The sequence below is a fragment of the Falco punctatus genome (genome assembly GCF_963210335.1).
Source record: "Falco punctatus genome assembly, chromosome: 5".
Classification (NCBI taxonomy): domain Eukaryota; kingdom Metazoa; phylum Chordata; class Aves; order Falconiformes; family Falconidae; genus Falco; species Falco punctatus.
Window position 1 is genome coordinate 91,051,873 of NC_137584.1, and position 18,813 is coordinate 91,070,685.

The window sequence follows — 18,813 nt, forward strand, 5'->3', positions numbered from 1 at the left end:
GGTCCCTGCGGGCAGGTTAGTGCTCAGCCTGCCCCCCCTGAGGCGGCAGGTGCCTGGGCAAAGCTGGCTTCACTGTGGGCAGGGGCGGTGCAGCAGTGGTTACCTCCAGATGACTCTTGAAAAAAGTTTTGTAGGTATGTTTTTAAAAAGCGTGCCTACAGCTTGAAACAGGCCGCGTCATCCGAGAACAGGAGTTGGTGTGTGCCTGGAAACGACACATTGTGTGCACCTGCCCGTGTTTGTACCTCCTCAGGTCCCCATCCGAGCTCGCTGGCTGCACAGCAAGGGCGCAACAGGGGATCCAGGTGCTGTTTGCACCTCAGAGGAACTTCAGCCTCCCCCCGGCAGCCGGTGGTACCCAGGCTCCGCTGCAGTGCAGAGGTCCCAGCTGCTGTGCTGTGCTGCGGGTGTCTGGCGGGGCCAGGGGCCCTGGTCTGATGAAGGCATCGCTGCACTAAAACGACTCGGCACCTGTGCTCATTCCTGTCTTTACTCACAGAGAACAACACAGAACTGCCTTTGCTACGCAAATCTGCTGCAAACAGCAGATGTGAAGAAATCGAGTAGTTGCCAAGCATCCCACTCCTCTGTTTTTCCAGAACGACACGGCAAGGTTGCCATTAGCCAGGGCACACGAGCCAGGCGTGAGGCAGCACCTCCGCAGAAGCGAGAAGCACCGTTTCCGCTGCATTTGATGTCCTGGAACAAGACTACACACCTTGATACACGAATACTTGTTTTAAATTGTACCACCTGCCTTCAGTGCCAAAGCCATGCCATTTGCCTTTAAAAAATGAAAATTAGTCTAATTTATATTGAAGTTTTGTTTAAAAAAAACCACCTAGTGTTACCCATCAAAAAAACTCCCGACTAGTGCAGATGTGTAGATAAAAATGGACCAGGGGGAGCAGCCCAAGCAGCTGCTCAGCTCTCAGTGCTGGTGGCATCAGCCCTGCAGGGCAATGCGAGCGGAGCAGGAAGACGACAGATAAAAGGGCTGTCACCAAGAACGAACCCTATTTGGTTTTAAAGTCTGCCAAGGGACACGTTTGGAAGCAAACCACTGCTGATTCATGAATGTGTATTTGCATGAGCTGAGCTTTAAAAAAACCACCGCTGCAGTTACATACTTGGAACAATTTGGGGAGTTTTCTGTGCTACAGCTAAAGCTGCTGCTTGGTATTTACTTACTGGCAGAGGTGCCTTCCCATACCAGCTGTGCTGCAGTACTCGCTACTGTAAGCTTTAAAAAGGGGGCGTCTCACAATGTGAAGACAGCACACGAAGTATTTTGCAGCTGGTCACTTCCTAACTTGCCCCTGTGGTGCTGGAAGCGTCTGGTGAAACTGTGGTCCTACTCAAGTCAAAATTCTGCCAGCTTCTTCGAACCCAGGCTCAATCTTCACGTACCTTCACCAAATAAGACGAAACATTGGAGTGGTCCCTGGGCACAGACACACTCACGCAGCTCAGGGATCAGTATCTCGCAGTACCTTCATATTGCCATGCAGTTAATTGGAGAGTATGCTCGCATTTTAATGAGCGGGTGGATTAAATGGGTTGACCTGGGACGATAGATCCTGTGCACTTACTGATAACATGACTGGGCTGAATTCTTTGTGCAGCACTGCTCCCGTGTGTGGCGTTACACAAGCAACCGAAGACACCGTCACAGCAGAAAGCCTGTAAAACTCGCGTTTGGGTAAGTTAAATTAAATTGAACCTCGGATATTTGGAATAATTGAAACTAATTATGGGATCGTTTCTTTTACTGCTTGTAGTGTCATAAGATTACCACACAGCACTTACTGACGGGAGGCGTTGCACTGCTGGTTACACCAGTGCCCATCCTGCCCCCAGCTTGCCGAGAAACTGGCCTTGTGCAAGAGGTGCCGCGCTGCCGCACCGCGCACAGGCTCTGCAGCGCTCCTCGCCACCGCCTGCTTGCCTGCGGGAGGCAAAGCCTGTGCGGTGGGGGGTTCACTCAGTGGGGCTGCCTAGTCCGAGCGCACGGCAGAACCAATCCACCGTGCCAGACAGTGGTCTGCAGTGCCGCGTGCTTTCCAAGTTAACGGTGTCCATTTGGTGTTGCAGCCTCTGCTGCTTTAACCACCAACTTCCAGAACTTACTAACTCGCAGGATGTTTCTGGAGCAAATGAATCGGTGCTCCTTCTTACCTCTTGTGCTCTTGCTCACTGGCAAATAGAAGGCTTCTTGTAACTTCTAAAAAATACCGGTGAACCGTAAGTGGACACACTGCGCACTGCCTAGCCATCTGGTACAGCTTACTCTGGAATAACTGGTAAGGCAAATAAGCAAGGAGAAAGTTTGGTCCAAGATCAACGGGTTTTATTATTTCAAACTCAGACAAATATATTTCTGAAGAACACTACCACAATTATTTTCACAAGCATATTAAAAATATCTGCCTTGCATGAAAGGTTATAATACTAAAATTCATGCTATTCAGATCTCAATAGCATAACGGCAAATGAAAGACATTTTCAGCTGTATAAATCACTACACTATAGTGGACAGTAAATAGTATTTCCTGGTTTTAGGGGCAAACAACAATCCAGTGGCAGTGAATTTACCACACAATACAGGTACTGCGAGTACGGCTACACCTAGCTTTGAAACGCCACGCAGAGCATCATCAGCCTCTCCTGTGGTCATTAAACTTCTCCGCTATTTTCTGCAGCTCCAAATCCATTGCAGCCAGGTTTTCCAGTTCTTTTTCCTGTGAAAACATAGGAGTGTTTTACACGGCAAATAGCGTTGGCAAACGTTTTGTTCTATGAAAATGAGAGCCAAGGACCATTTCTGAGGCAGCCACTGCAGCTGCTCACTGGCCCCGGGGCCGAGTGTGGGGCGAGGGGTATGGGCAGCGCAGCATGTGCTCCGAGATTTGTGCAGTTTCCTGCCTTTAGCCAAACTGGGGCTGGGGAAAGTATCGAAACACTCGTTCCAAGCTGGCCCCAGTTACGGCTCCCTCTTGGCTGTAAAGCACCATTATCTAGCAGCAACCTCCTGCTAGGACAGCTGCCCCCTGCCTCGGTGACGGTCCCTCGGGAGGCTGCAGCCTTACGGGCACGGCACGGGGGCTCAGGCTTGCACACAGCGAGCAACCAGAGGAACGCCTCCCCCTTAAGAGGTGCTGGGGGGGAAATAAAGAATGATGTGACCAGTTCTTGTTTATGATGGTGATTTCTAACACCATTTAACCTTTGTAAACGGATATTAAACCGCCACTGCTCCCACCCAGCCCAGCTGTGTGCGATGGCTACAGTGACGTATGTAAGGAGCGTCCAGGTGACAGGTTCTCCAGGACACCAAAGCAGCCCAGGAAGCCCAAGAAAGGGGCTCACACACACGGGAACTACGGGACGAACTGGGCTTACGGGGGCAAGCCATGTTCTGCCCTGCAGCTGCACCAGGAAGTCGGTGGACAGCTGAATTTCACTCTAAATGTCCAACCTATTTTCTAGCTGTATGTTTTAAACAACCTGACAGATGAAGTGGTGCTTGCTAATTACCTCTCTGCTCCTGCTGCAATGGGCATCTCTGTTTTATTAGTCTGTAAGACCCTAGAAGGGAAGAGGTGAGGCCCAAAGAGGAAGAAAATCTTTTTCTTCCTGTCCTGCAGACAGAAGCTAACAAGGATGCACACTGTCTTTATTTTGCAAACTGTGCCCTGGGGTAGTTTCACTGTATTCATTCAAAGAAAGCAGATTTTGAAGTCACTGCAGATCTGGCTCTCAATGCGACTTAATCTTGTGGTTTTCCACGCACAGTTCGCTAGCTGCCTTGGGAAGGGTGCACGTGAAGTCAGCTTCCCCTGGCTTGTCAGGGAAACCCCCGTACACATACCTCCTCCTCTACATACCTCCTCCTCTGTCAGAGGCCTCTGGCTCAGACTTCTTCTGTCATTCCTGATTATGTGACGTTTTTTCATGTCTTCTCCCGAATTGTACAGCTCTGGGAATTCAGCCGATTTCTTCCTGTAATTCAGAAGTTGTGCGAGTTGATCCATCTTGTTGTATTGCCTTTTGATATCATATTTGTTCATTTTGCCAAGGTTCCTCTTCTCGGTGCGTCCGTGCTTCAGAGCGCTTAGGATTTGCTTTTTCTCCCACCAGTTGTAGTCATTATATTCAGGGAAAAGACTCTCCTCGTTCAGGGTGGGCCTGCCCTCCTCTTTGCCCTCCAGAAGCTGCTCCCCTGCACTGTCCTGCTTCTCAAAGGGTTGGCTTTTCCACCACAGGTAGAAAGGGCTGTGGGATGCTGTACTTCTCTTCTCATTCTCCCCAGGGAGATGGCTTCTGTACTCCTCCCTCTCTGCATATCTTCTTTCCTCCATATTCTCCTCATTTTCCATCTGATCACTGCTGTGATGCTTCTTTCCTACTTCCTCCACCACCTCCTCCTCCTCACTGTTGCCAGGGTAGCGCTGCTGCTCTACACTGTCCTCAGTGCTGTACTGTCTTCTGGCCTGCCCACTGCGTTCTTGAGCGTACGCCTTCTGTGACCCTGCACCTTCACTGTCCCACAAGCGGTATCTCCCTCCAGCACGATGCTGCTTCTCCTTGCTGCCACCACCGAGATACCCGTCCAGCTCTTCCTCGCTTTCCCCTCGAAGATACGTCCTTCCCTCAGACCGGTGCCTCCTCACCTCACGCGATCCATCATGGCGTCTCCTCTCCTCGTGCCATTTCTCATTACTTTCTTCACTGTGGCGATGCCTCTTGTTTTCTTCCTCACTGCTCTCGTCACTCTGCTGCCACCTTTCTCTGTACTCCTCGCTTCCCTGCTCTGCACGCCTCTTCGCCTGCACCTCTTCAGCCCCATGCCTCCCGTGATAACCGCTCTTCTCCTCACGCTGCTGCTCAGACTCTTCACGATGTTTCTGATGGCGGTTCCTTCTGTCCCAGAGATGGGCCGCCTCTGTGTCCGACTCCTCAGCTGCTACTTCTTTTTCAGCACCATGGCCCCTCTTCTCTTCAGAGGTGTCACCCATTCGATGCTTCCCATGATAACGTTTGGGTTTGTAGGGCTGCTTTTCCTCCACTGTTTCTTCGCTGTCATCAGATTCTTCGTGCTCTTGCTGATGGGAGAAATCACGCTCCATAGACTCATGGTGGTGTTTTTCACTTCTTTCTTCCTCTGCTTCTCCCTCTTCACCTTCACGAATTCTTTTGTAAGGGCTCTGCATTCCCTCCTCCGAGTGCCAGCGGCCCACGGGACGTGGATTGTTCCCATCAGGGGACTCCTCTGTGCTTGTGCCTCCAGAGTGGGACTTCTTGCTGAGAACAGCACGCTCTACCTCTTCGTCATGACGCTTGCTCTCCTTGCTTTCCTCTTCACTGTGGTAGCTCTTCTCCTCCTCTCTTCTGATTTCCTGATAGTGTTTCTTTTCTTCCGTATGAAGTCCCTCTTCTTGAATAGGCGTGTGGTGTCCATCCTCCTCTTCCTTGCTTCTACCTTCCTTGTGAGCAAGTCTCTCCTCGTCGCTTCCTTTCATGTACTTTTTAGATTCCTCTTCTGCCTGACTCTGTTCTTTCTCCACACTCCCAGGACGATGATTTTCAATCTCTCCTGGGTCTTTCAAATGCCTCACTTCAAGCTGTTTGTTTTCGCTCCTCTCTCTGTCATTTCTACCACCTACAATAACAAGAGCAGCATAATGAAGTAATCCAACTCTGCACTGACACGTTATTTCAGTTTAAATAGATAACTGGCTTCCCAAAGTAGCAAGAAGATTTGGACAGAATTATTTTTTTTTAATTCTGATTTTAAAATGAGTGATTTCCTAATACTTTGTGCGTTTGCCTGGAAAAGCATTAAGTAATTTTCATTAAATCAGGCATTTTAAAAGTTCCACTGAAATTTTGACAGTAATTTTTCCTCTTCGTTTTTTTTTCTTTGTTTGTGATCACATTTTTAGTATTGACTTAAATTAACTCTCATTCCCATGAAAAATCAATGGGATCTGGAGTTGTGTTCAGTTCTTTGAATGCCAAGTCTTATCCATCACATATGCTTATCCACAAAAAAGACAACCATCTATTTCAAGCTACTCAAAGGTATGTGGAGCTTTTAACAAATTTTAAAATTCTAAATTGACTGGAAAAAAAAAAGAAAAGAAAGAAACCTGTTACTTTGTAATCAGTGTGTTTAATCAAATCACGTTCCTTCCACTATTCCTAGAATGCTAAATGCAAGTCTGACTGACCACAATGGTAAAACACATGAAGGAATTTCTGCTGCATTTGTACCTGAGTAACATCAGAAATAGATCACAAATCCTGAAAGTAGCTGCACAGATTTAAAAATAGCTCAGCGTTTCTGAAAAGCTGCTCATCATCTGATAATTCTTGGAGGAGATGTGTCTAATGGCAAAAATACGGTCCTTACCCTCTCTTTCCAGTAGGTGTGGTTTTGTTTTCCAATATATGGCAAATGGCAAATACACATTTTTTTTTCCCCTGAAATTAACAACCACAAACAAAGCTTGGTGCCCGATGGCGTTCAGCATCCCCTAGAAATTTGGGGCTGCGTTAGATACAAATACACATATTCCCACCCTCCTCTGATGATCGCAGCGTGGCTAATACACAGTAGGAGACAGATGGGTTTCGTTATTGCTTCTCACTGGCAGCAAGTTCAAGAGCCTTTTTATTGTTCCCTGGCAGAAGAGAAAGATGTGCATTCCACGGTTTGGCACAGTGTCAAACTTAACCACACTTCACTGCCGACTGCTACCGAGCATGCCGACCGCCTTACAGCTCGACATCAAGGCAGCCACGCTGCAGGAATGAGCTCACCTGAAATGAGCGCTCCCGCAGGGAGCTTTTGGCACACCTCTCCAGACCTCCGGAATCAGTACCACAAACCTAAATCCTTTCTGGGCTGAGCAAAAGACTCCCAAGCTGAGCGTGGACTCAGCTGCCACCAGGTTCGGGAGCCTTGTTGATTTAAGTGGCGGTTATTTGAAGCCAGTTCCTACCCTCTGGGATGCATTTGGCACGTGGTCCGAGCCCGGTCGCGTTTGCTGACCTCTCAGGCTACCTGCAGAGCTTGCCCAGCCTCCCGGGGCTCTGCAGGTGGCTGCAGCAGAGAGACGCAGGTGTAGCCTGCATCCCTGCCAGTTACCGGGTCAGGCTGTTTGCTTTTTGAGCAAGACAAACGAAACAGAAGGACATGGGAATTCTGACACTGAAGTTGGGAGGCACCGGTTTCACACAGGCTGAAATAACAGTTCACTAGCTCCAGCACAAGACCATCCATCTACCAAATTCCTTTCACAATTTCGGGTAACGTTGTACTTACTCTTCTTCAGGATTTCTTTACATTCAGGATTAATTGGTGGTGCATTTGTCTTGGATAGAGCGTTGGACAGAACTTCCACTATGCACCGCGTTACCTAAAAGAAACGAGAAAAAATTCTCATGGCAAAACCGAAAATCCTACTTTTGACCCAGTTAGTGAGGAAAACTAGTTTCGGATTAGAGTTCAGGCGAGTATTTATGAGTTTAGTGTAATCCCCAGCTCCAATTTCCCGTACATTTGGGCAACAAGTGCATTGCTCCTCACTCCCATACCAGTAAAAGGACAGCCATTAGCTCTTTTTATCTCCCCTTTTGTTTGCATAGGTAACGGGCTCCTTTTGTACATTTTAAAATATTAAGTACCCTGTTCAGGAAAAAGGAGAGTCAAACAACATGAGATATCACCACCCTACAAAAAATAATGAACACAGCACACGTTCAAAAGAGGAGGATCATCCTGTAGGATCTGTCCAAATGAGGATGCTGCAAAAAGTGTTTGGAAGTATTGCCTGGATTAACAATAAACCAAAAAGCCTTTATATCCCCTGTAAGTGACATGCTCCCTGGTTTTTTGTGCCCATGTGCTGCAAACCCTGCCTCTTTTAGCGCTTGATATTCAACTGGATAGCCTTCTGGAAGTGGAGGAAATGGACTGATTTAGGAAAATCACACAACCACCTCTAATCCTAAGCGCTACTAAAGTGGCTCTTCTGTACAAGTGATTTTCAAGTGCTGGAAGTTGTTGGTTGATCTAAGCACTTGCTTATATCAGGGGTCCTCAAACTACGGCCCGCAGGCAGGGTACAGCCCCCCAGGGTCCTCAATCCAGCCCCCCGTATTTACAGACCCCCCCTGCCCCCCCGCCGGGGGTTGGGGGGGGAAACCAAGCAGCCGCAGATGAGTCCCTGCCACTGCATCCGCACCGGCCCCTGGTTAAAAAGTTTGAGGACCCCTGGCTTAGATCGTCAGGGGTATGAGAGTCTCAAGCTGACAATCTGGGTGGCTGGATGAGAGAAGACAATAAAACTTTTATATAGCTGAATGTCTTTTAACTGTGTTCAGTTATTACCAGGTGTTTACTAATCTAAATGATCATATTATCAGCCAGTGGTGGGGGTCTGGTGTCTGGTTACAGGCGCTGAGAGCAGCTAATGGCATTTATTTAATCAAACAGGTTAAGACACTTTCCAAACCAGATGGGAGGATGGCATTAGAAAGAACATTACATAGCTGGTAACTCCAGATATTTCATCTTTCTTCAAAGTTGCCATCTCACTTGTTAACATCCAGTAACACGTACTATCAAATAATATTTCAGATCATTTTTCAGGCAGCTGTACAACATACAAGTTTCAGAAGTACCACACTGACACAAGAAGCCAGCTTCCGTTTTCATCAAATGCACCGAAGTGCACGCAGGTATCTCTGACAGCTAAAGGGACTCCGAGTTCCACATCACCAGTGATCTCTTAAGAGTCTACCTTACGGAAAAAAAAAAAGGATTGCCCTGAGAGTTTAAAAAAAAAACATGCAAAGCATGTGACAGATACTTTCTGACATTTGCTTTGACATACAGCTACTCACCACTTCTTCAGTATGGTCTTTTTCCACTGGAACTGCGCTGACACCTAGAAGAAAAACAGATTACTACAGACTCATCCTAGCAACAAGCATCACTGACAGGAGGCCTCAGTCAAATTGGTTTGATGAGATGGCTTGGGGTTTGGGTTGGCAGGTCAGTAAACATTTTGCATTACAACTTCTCTAATTCAGGATGGAAAAGCAACGTGAAGTTACAGCCTAGCACGAGAAGAGGCATGTTGACATTTCTAGCACAACAAGAATACACACCAAAACCCAGAAAGCAACACTTAAATTCCAAGACCTGCAAGTCAGGTCTTCATTTAGTTGCACCTGTTTGGTGGTAAAAACCCCACTGGAAACAAGCTAGGCTTGCATGTACCCCAAGAACCTTTTGGCTTCTGCAAGGGGCTCCAGGGGCTCCACCACCACCTCCCCAGCAGGAGACCGTTCTTCAAGGCTTTAAAGCAACTACTGTCCCAATTCTGCTGGAGAAACTGTGCCTCACTTGGATAGGAGGCGGCTCCTGGAGGGAAGGACAGAGCCAGAAGGGACAGGAAAACTTCCATTCACCGAGTGGTCCATTATCACCCCAAGAAATAAGCAAAAAAATCAAATCCCAGTGGAAAACACTGCTCCGGAATGAAGCAGCACAACCCGTCTCTCTCCATGCTGAGGACGCACAGGGTAATTAACCGCTCCTTGCACCAGTCGTACTGTACCTGGCCAAAGGCATTTGCTTTTGGAAAGAAACTGTTGCACATGAGCCCCCCATGCTGCTTTGTTTTGCCATCGCTGCTGCAGTATGTCTCCAGCTGGTTAATAAGCTTGGCTGCTGTGCATTATTCATAAACTGTGTCAATTCTCATCCACCTTGAGAACTGCAGAAGTGAAGCGAAGCAAGTCTGCCAGCCACACACGAGCGCGAGAAGCAAGGCTTACCGTGTTGTGGCTTCACAGACTGACCACACAGTATATAATCACCGCACGCAAACATACAGCTTGAGGTGCAGCTCTGAAGCTCTTGCACAAGTCAGGACAGTCTTAAATCCCCTTAGACCTATCACCCCCTCTGCAGTACGGCTTGCCTGGGACAGGGAGGGATCTGTAACAGACGAACACAAAGCAGATTACAGAGAAGGGCATCAGTTTACCTGACAGCGTCAGGAAAACTTAATGCTGCCCCAAGGAAGGTTCCTGCAAAGCAGCCAGGAGCGGGTGGCCTCACGCTACTGAAAGCGGTAAAACCCTTCTCTGTGTCTTCAGGGGAAGCAGCCACCCCCTCGAGCACTGACTGTGTGTAATAGCTGAACGCGATGCAGTAACTATTCTGGTATTTCTGCTATCCTCTAGCTTTGCTCCCCCAAACACGTATGTAGGGATGTGCTTCTCCAGCCCCCGTCTCCTCTCTGCGTATACAACTGCGATCAGCGAAGGGAACCCACACGAGGGTAGCACAGAAGGGATTCCCCTAAAATAGCGCTACACCCCTACCCCACCGCTTCCCCAGAACGCCAGGTGGTGTGTGTGGGAGATGGTGCTACATAGAGCCAACCGCTCCCCCATCTCGCGCTCAGCTAGGCTTTAGGACGCTTTATTTACTAACCTAGTATGCAAATAATCACCACGCTGCACAGTGCTGACGCCGCTGCAGTCTAACCTGACTGCATCCTCCATCTGAGCATGGAGGATGAGGATGTGCGTACACGTGGGGGCAGGAGACTGGCAGCGAAGTCCCTTCTATTAAAAAAGTTCTCCCAACCCCACAGGGGCTGGAGCTGCTGCTCTTGCGGCAGGAGCTGCTCACAGTCCGCGCTCAGAGGTAAGCGGAGGGGATGACCCGCTTCATTGCCTCTTCCTGACGAGGCTCCTCTCCTCCAGCCCGTGAGAAATCACGACACGCACAAGGGCAAACATCTGCTTTTGTCCTTTCAGTGATGCTGCCACCACACATCTCCTGTGAGTTACACCCAGCTGATGTGATAAAGCACAGAACAAACTTCTGAACATTCTTTTGCTATTAGAGATGCCAACTTCAGGCTGCCTCCAGTGGTATGTCAGTGGTGCAGAAATATAAAGTCAGGTTGTGCTCCCTGCCTTTGCCCTGTCATGAAACAGCTCCCACCTCTCTAAGAAGATTTACAGATAGATTAATGACCAAGCAAGCACTTGGTTAACGAGGAAAGCTGACGTGCACAAAGAGTAAGCATTAGCCTATCATAACAATGTCAGAAGCAGCAAATGGTATTGGACGTATGTCGCATTAACCTGCTCGGAGGCACAAAACGAGTACCCAGTCTATCCCAGAGCCTGAAATAATACATTGAGGCAGCTGCTCTGCCAGAGCCGAGACAGGGAGGCCGTGGGGAGCCAGCGTGCCCCACTTCACACGGGTGCTGGCAGCGCTAGCCTGTGCCAGCTGGCAAGAGCTCCCTCGGGCCACCGGCCAGCACCTCTGCCTTCCCCTCCACATGTGCTCAGGAGGGCTAAAGCCATCACCCGGCACCGGGCAGCAGGGCACCCACCCACTGGGCATGTGGGGACGCGGCAGACGGTACAACTGCAGGGTTTCACAGCAGAGATGAAGTCAGAGCACACACCAAGGTGGAAATCCTTCCCCCACCCGTGCAGAAAATCCAGCCCTCAGCCCCATGAAGTAAAGCAAAGCCCTGGGTCTGCTTCCCCCTCCTGAGCCAAATCTGCCCAGGCAGTTAGGGTCAGACTGATTCTGCAGAAATTCTGAGAACTGATGGAAGATCACGAAAAAGGATGAGAAACACAGGACAAACTCACACGGCTTTTGCTTGCATCTCCAAGATTGGGACAGATCTTTTGGTGCGTCCCTGACAAAATCCCCGCACGGCTTTGTTTCATTAATGCCGATGACTCAGTGCAGTGCCACTGCTCATCAAAATGTCAGCAAAAACCCTTCCCAGGAAAGATCACAGAAACTCTGGCATATTGATTTGCAGAAGGAGCACTAGAAAGTTCTTGAAGTTAATGTTGCACTGATTCCCTGCCCCAAACAAACTCCTCAGTTCATTGATTCTGGCTGACACGCGGCAGGAGGATAGCCAAAAGGGACGTACAGAGATACCTGACCCGTCTGACGGCACGAACAGGTACAAGTGTTTGGTAAGAAATCCCCATGGGGTCTCTGGGATAAGCCTGGTGAGCGCCTCCGGGCTGGGGTCTTTCCCCCCATCTCCCGCTCTCCCCTCAGGCACCTGACGGTTCCCAACGGCACCGCGGAGTTTCCGTACGAGTCGCGGGAGCGGTTCCATGCGGAGAGCTCCGCTACCGCACCCAGCGCCCAACCGCTCACCCAGAACGGCACCGGGTCCTCCAGGAAACGCTGCAGCAGCAGGAAAAGCTACGGAGCCAAGCCATCACCTCATCCTGGTGTGCTTCACCTTCATCTCACAGCGTGGTTTTCATATTTAATGCCGCACGCCACCCCCCACCCCCCCCGTTAGTTAAGGGTGCGGAGCTGCCACTTGCCGGTCCCCGCGGTCCCCGGGGCAGCTCCGCGCCCGCCCGGCCGCGCCGCGGGCAGGGACCGCCGGGGGACACGGGGGCAGCGGCCGCCCAGCCCGGTGGCAGCGGGGACCGCTCCGAGCGGCGCCCCCGGCCCGGCTGCCCCCCCGCCCGCAGGGGCGACCCCGCGGTGACGCAGGGCGGGCTGGGCATGACGTCATACCCCGCCGGTGGCGTCACCCTCCGGCAGCGGGGGTCCGGCGGGCAAACCCCCCCCGAACCCCCGCCCCGCGGGGCTGCTCACCCGCCTTCCCCTCGCGGGAGGCCGGGCCGGGCGCCGAGGGGGCTCCGCGCCGCCCCCCCCGGGCCCGCGCCCCCGCTCACCTGCCAGGGCGGCGGCCCCCAGGAGGCCGAGCAGCGCCAGCGGCCCCATGCCCGCTCCGCTCCGCTCGGCTCCGCTCGGCGCGGCTCGGCGCGGCGGCTCGGCTCGCCGCTACTTAAAGGGGGCGCGGGGGCGGAGGAGACGGGCGGGGGGCCCCGCCGGGAGCTGCGTCACCGCGAGCCCCCGGGGGCGGCGCCGCCCCCGCCCGCTCCCCCCCCGCCAGGCCGGGCCAGGCGCCCCCGGCTCCCCGCCCTCGGCAGCCACCGCGTCGCCCCCCGCCGCCTGCCGGGGAGGTGGGGCCGCCCCCCGCGCAGCCCCTGGCCGCAGCCCCCCGGTGCCGCCGCCTCTCCGGCGGGCTGTGCCCCCGCGCTCACAGCAGCGCCGCCCCCAGCGCCCCCGCACCGGTGGTACCCGGCGGGCGAGGGGCGAGGGGCACGGGGCGCCCCCCCCGCCCGGGGAAATCGCCGCTCCCGGCATCTCCCCCGCAGGCAGAGCTGGGGCGGGCGGGGGACAGCGGGGGGCAGCGCTCACCGACGGGACAAGTCCCGCAGCCCCCGGCTCCCGTGCAGCCCCCCGCGCCCCCCCAGCCCCCCGCAGGGCCAAGCAGCTGTAACACCCGGGCTCGTCTTGCGCTTCCCTTCGGCAGCACCCAGAGGCCCGTCTCCAGCTGTCTGTGCACTCCCGTTCGCTCTCGGCGCTGAGCAGGCGCCCGTCTAACCGCCCTGCCCGCGGAGGCCGGTGGAGCTGAACATCGCTCTGGGCCGTTACGCTGTGCGTTAACAACGCCGACCTGCTAGAACCGTACAGCCCTCCAACACACCACACGGGACACAAGGACACCACACGCCAGGAAAACTCACCGGCAGCCGCAGCTGTGCATCAAGCAAGCCGGGAAGGTCAGCTCCGCTGGCAGCTCCTTCCAGGAGATAGGAACTCCGGGAGGCAAGGCCAGACACCCCTGCTCACCCCGGGCTCGGATTAGGGTTTCTGCAAAATAACAGAACCCAGTTAACTGGGCACCAAGAAAAGCAAATAAACGCTGCAACACCCCCGCTGCTCCCTCAGCCTCCTGCTCCTGCGCGCCGTTCCCCTGCTGCCTGTGCAAGCCCCATCTCCTCGGGCAGATCCTTCTGTGGCAATCGCCAGCCTTGACTGGGCAAGCCCAGACCCCGACTCAAAAAACTATGAAGTATCTCGCTGCCTCCAAGGCTCCCATGTCCTCCCCTGTCTGTGTGAGGATTCAGCCCGGCCTCAACCTCCTCAGCTGCTCGTGAGAAAGAATCCTCAGTGCAATGTTTGCCTTCTCTGCTTCCCCAGGTGCATAAATAGCGCACTGTGCGTGCTACACCCTGTGTAACTGTTACACACTCTGTAACTGCTCTACTCCAGCATTTGCTTGGCTATACTTACCTTGGACAGGAATTCAAAAGGAGAAAGTTACACAAAGGTGAAGAAAAACTGCCAGCTATTTTAGTATCTATGAGGTACTCGCACCAAGTACCTGCACCGCACAAGTCCTGTTGCTAGTTGGTACAACCACCGCTGCAGAAGCCGCCTCGCTGCAGGACAGCTGAGATGAAGCAGTCCCGCACCCCTGCCTCACGTGGCTTCTAATCCATCCCTTGCACCGCAGCAGCAATCACTGCGGCTTCACAGCTGTTTTCCCTGTGCTAGCTGGTTTATTTGTATTTGACTTGTAGGATTTCTCTGAAACATTCCCTCACCTCAGCATTGTCTAGGCTGATCCTAAAGAATCAAGAAGTCCTGAATTTGCCGTTGATAAGAAGAGATGTTAAAGCACTGCTGGGGCATGTTTTGCCATCTGTTAGGTCAGGCTCTACACGGGAGTACATGTTAGTGCCTTCAGACTCGGTCAGAATTGAGGTTACAGAGATCTGCAAGTTTTGCAGGAGGTCACCCAAGAGGTCCGTGACAGGAGCAAGGACAGAACTGGACGGAGGATATCTAATTCCACCTTCAGCACCCAAGGGTATGATTCCAAAACATGATCCCACAGACGTTTCTGCTAGTGCTGGAAAACCAGGCAGAATCCAAGCACCTTGCCCACAGCTAATGAAGTCAGCCTGTATTTTCAAAACAACATTGCCTTAGACAGACTTTTACAGCCAGGTATCAGCTGGCACCAGCTTCCCCGCAGATTAGGAAAGAGATGTGGCTGCATTAAGTCAGGGTTAGAGCAGGCAGTGGCATATTTCCCTCCGTCAGTTGTGAGTGGGACACCCCAACCTCCCATCTCAGATGTGTCAGAACTTTGACTGCAGTGATCACACGCCTCATAATGTTGTGACAATCTATCACTCTATGAATAAACAGTATTTATCCTGCTGGATTCTCTCAAATACAAATGCTTTAAAAAAATACACGTTTCGCTCATGCTAGAAGCTAGAACTTTAAATGATGACAAGTGAGTTTCTGTGTCTGAGCTCCTTCTAAATTGAGAGGAGACTGCTGAGGGAACATGAGGATTGCTCTCCTCTAATTAGACATGCTAGTGGGATTATCTTCATTCTTGGATGTCAATTAGTTTTCATGGAATGAAAATCCTGCAGCCCATTTCATGAACAAACTCATCTCCTTCATTCAGAAGGTGCTAAGGGAATGGATTTGGCAAAAACCACCAATCAAATCTGAAAAGCCTCAAGGGACACCATCATTGCAGCTTCAGTAATGGCAGCAAAAATCCTTTCAGAGGTCTTACACATATGCAATGCTGGTTGCAACATAATGAATAACGGAATTGCACAGATGTTTAGGCTCTGCTGCCATTATACACTACCATATGTATGTATAGATACACACACATTGCTCACTAATGCCATTAGAGTGGATCAGAGGTGGTGGAACGTGTAGTTGAACCATGCCCCAGGAATTCAATTATCATCTTAGAAGCTCTATAGTGAGGCAGGATCATGTGCATGGCTCGCTTCTTTGTTCGTATGGTGATGGACTTCAGAGGAGTTTAAAAATGCATCAGACATATCCACCGGAGAGGGAACAGGCCAGTGCCCAGCTGGATCTCATCTGCGCTGTCCAGACCAGGGGCCTGGCAAAGCAGAAGGGACAACCCTTCAGACCCCATATGCCCGTATACACCCCAAAATCTTTGCACGCCTCCAGCCAAAGCCTCTGTGGGAGGTGGCAGCCAGGACCACACTCAGGCCTCCTCCTTCTTATTGGGCAAAGACTGTTTGTCCTGTACCAGGCACCTGCAGTGATGCTGACGTACGGAGCTTGCTTGCTGAGCTACGGCAGCGTCTGACGAAGAGCAGGGACAGAGGTATCAGGAACAGTGTCAGCTTACGCTGAACCCATGGGAGATGAAATGATACCTCTAAGCCAAAACGCTTCTAAGCACCCCTTGCAGCAGCCTGTGCTTGGGCAGAGGGGGCTGATACAGGCTGTTACGTGTAATGGGTGGTCAGCCTGCACATTTTGGTTTAGCTTCTCTGTCATCTGAAACCCAACAGTGACAAAAAATGCACCCTCATAGGAGAACTGAGTCCAAGGGATGCAAATCACCTGAATGCACCGAGATATAAAAACACCTAATTCTGTATTTATACAATAACCAGCTTCCAGTTTAAAGCTAAAAATGCACATCTTTTGCCTCCGCTGAAATATTTTCCCCCTGAAAGTTAAACACGCCTGTCACTGCCTGTGGCCTTAGTGCATGGTATCAACGACCTGCCTGGCAAACTGAGCTCCAGCCGAGAGACAGAGGAGCTGTGAAGAGACCCTGTGTGGTACAGACGTGTAATTTCTGTAGTGTGGGCAACTATCTTTTTTTCCTTTTTCTATTTATATAGTTCCTCACACACTAGGGTTTTGTTCATGCCATGTGCTCTTAGGCAGTACGGAAACAACTGCTAGAAAACAATTGCTAATCTTTAGTCTCAAAGACTTTCTTCAAATAAAATCTAAAGAATCTACAGGATAGGATATTTCTGCTCCAGAAACAAGAGAACCTTAAAAGTTCGGTTCGACTCCGTTTAAATTGTCTTTCTCAGTCTTTAGAAACAGCAGATTTTGCTCACTTGTAACCCTCTTTCGTGCAGGATCCTTCTAGCTCCAGCTCTTCAGTTATTGTACCTATACCACAGAAATAAGGCAAATTTTATATGGCCAAACTTAAAAGAGGTTTAAAATGTGCCTAGAAGACATGTCATAACTGTTAAGGGATATTAAAATTATATGTACAGACTCTGCTGTGGTATTCTGGAAAAAGCCTTATGCCAGCTGATACAAATCTTCAGGGCCTCTGGATACATTCACAGGCATCAGAAGCTGTAAAGGTATCACCAGAACGAAAAAAAAAGCCCAAACCCAAGCCAAGCTCAAAACAAAGGTATGAGAAAGAAGACCGAGTCTGAACACAACCACTTCCCTGACATCCCAGGTTCTCCACATGAATGTCTTCACATATGCCACTCACATACACACCTATCTCCCTCCCGACTCGGGAAAACTAGATTGTGCTGCAATATGAAAATAAATAGATAAATAAAAAGCAGACTTTGGGCCCTACAGAACAAAGGACAATTTTTCCATACTGCGCTGTCAGCACGATTAGCACTGAAAAGCAGTGCCATTTCCTACGTCCTTCCCTGACAGCAACTCACCGACATTGCTTGCTCCAGGCAGCAGATGCAACTTAGCTCTTGCAATTACACCGGTATGGCATCCATGGAAAAGTGACATTGATGTAAAACAACATGCGCATTGCCTGCTCTCCTACAAGAGAAAGAATTTGCCTAATACTGTTGTACCACCGGGAATTTTAGTCACAAATCTCTTCATTTTACCTGTGCTGCCACTTCTTGCCTTGGCATAGATTCCTGATTTGCTGTCGGAGCTGGAGTCCCAGTCAAAACCTGCCACTGCGGATGAACTGATCATCAAGCTAAAACACAGCTTTGGATCCAGGGGAGCTCAGAAAGCCCCTACATGATTACTCATGGCTTTATGAATTTGGCTGTGACTGAATCCTCTCCTAGGCTCAGCTGTAACAGAATTGCCTTGCTGACAACAGGAGCAACCTCCGCAGCCCCAGACACCTCCTCTGCAAGGGGGTAAGTAACAGCCACCCCAACACCCTCCTCACCACAGAGGAGTCCTGGACAGTGCAGCCCCGAAAGCTGCCAGCACAGCTCTCTGGCCCGGCTTTTGGATGCTCGGTGTCACTGCAGACCGGAGCTCCCAGGCAGCAGATGCCCAGAGAGCTATGGGGCATCTCACCTTCCAGCACCTGGGCTCCCCCAAAACAGCCAAACCAACAACAACAAAAACCCCCAACCACCACCACCACCACCACCACCCCACACCCCTGCCCCCAAAACAACGCCTGCCTACCCCCCCTAACATTAGGTATTTTTTAAGTAAGCAATTAACCACACACTGGTAGCCTCACTGGTGAAGACGCTTGGGGCTTGTGCAGTAGACTGTAAAACAGGATGGAAATTTCTTTCAGCAAGCAAAATGATGACTTAAGCCCTCGTATTTTGAGTGCTGCTTGTCATTAAGCAAAAATGACTTTTACAGTTGCCTTTACACTGCAAATAATTTCATTTGGGCAATGAAATGGCCCCATTCAGTGTTTCTGCCTGCATTTTGTCAACCACGTATGTTCCATTTAATATTTACAGACTGGGGCACTAGTCTGGCTTAGTAATTAATTTCTTTAAATATTTATAGCTCTTTGACTCTCAGCAAGGGTACTGTTTGGTAAGAACAATATTGTTCTATGGTTGATAGTATCATGGAAATTTCAGGGGCAAATTTCAATTCTGTAAGATAAAAATATATACATTTCTGCAACAGACTAACGATTTCAAAAGAAACTTTTTATTGCTGAAGGACTTACGTACTGAAAAAAAAATCCCATTATGCCCTTGCACATAACGCCAGGCTGAAAGCACAGTGCTGAAAGATCTATTTCATGACACCAGTACTCACACAGCAGAAGGAATCACCAAAGAAATTTTCAATCACCTCTTTTCAATCACCACTGACCCTAAAGACAGAAA

General features: G+C 50.5%; 1 protein-coding gene across 22 annotated transcripts in view; it reads right to left on the reverse strand.

Annotated features, from left to right (window-relative positions):
* Positions 1 to 2,328: 2,328 nt before the first annotated feature.
* Positions 2,329 to 18,813, reverse strand: part of CHGB (chromogranin B) — a 111,614-nt gene continuing 95,129 nt past the window's right edge. For 16 of the 22 annotated variants that reach the window (XM_080388577.1, XM_080388590.1, XM_080388574.1 and 13 more), the window contains 4 exons: positions 8,914 to 8,957; positions 7,331 to 7,424; positions 3,888 to 5,662; positions 2,329 to 2,741 (listed from right to left, as the gene is read on the reverse strand). In XM_080388577.1, coding sequence (XP_080244703.1) covers positions 2,658 to 2,741; positions 3,888 to 5,662; positions 7,331 to 7,424; positions 8,914 to 8,957 — 1,997 coding nt within the window. In that variant the 3' untranslated portion in view covers positions 2,329 to 2,657. Of the gene's footprint in view, positions 2,742 to 3,887; positions 5,663 to 7,330; positions 7,425 to 8,913; positions 8,958 to 9,852; positions 12,703 to 12,771; positions 13,290 to 13,629; positions 13,757 to 14,493; positions 18,063 to 18,813 lie in introns of those variants that run through there. The other 6 variants (XM_080388582.1, XM_080388584.1, XM_080388585.1 and 3 more) reach the window with 4 other exon arrangements.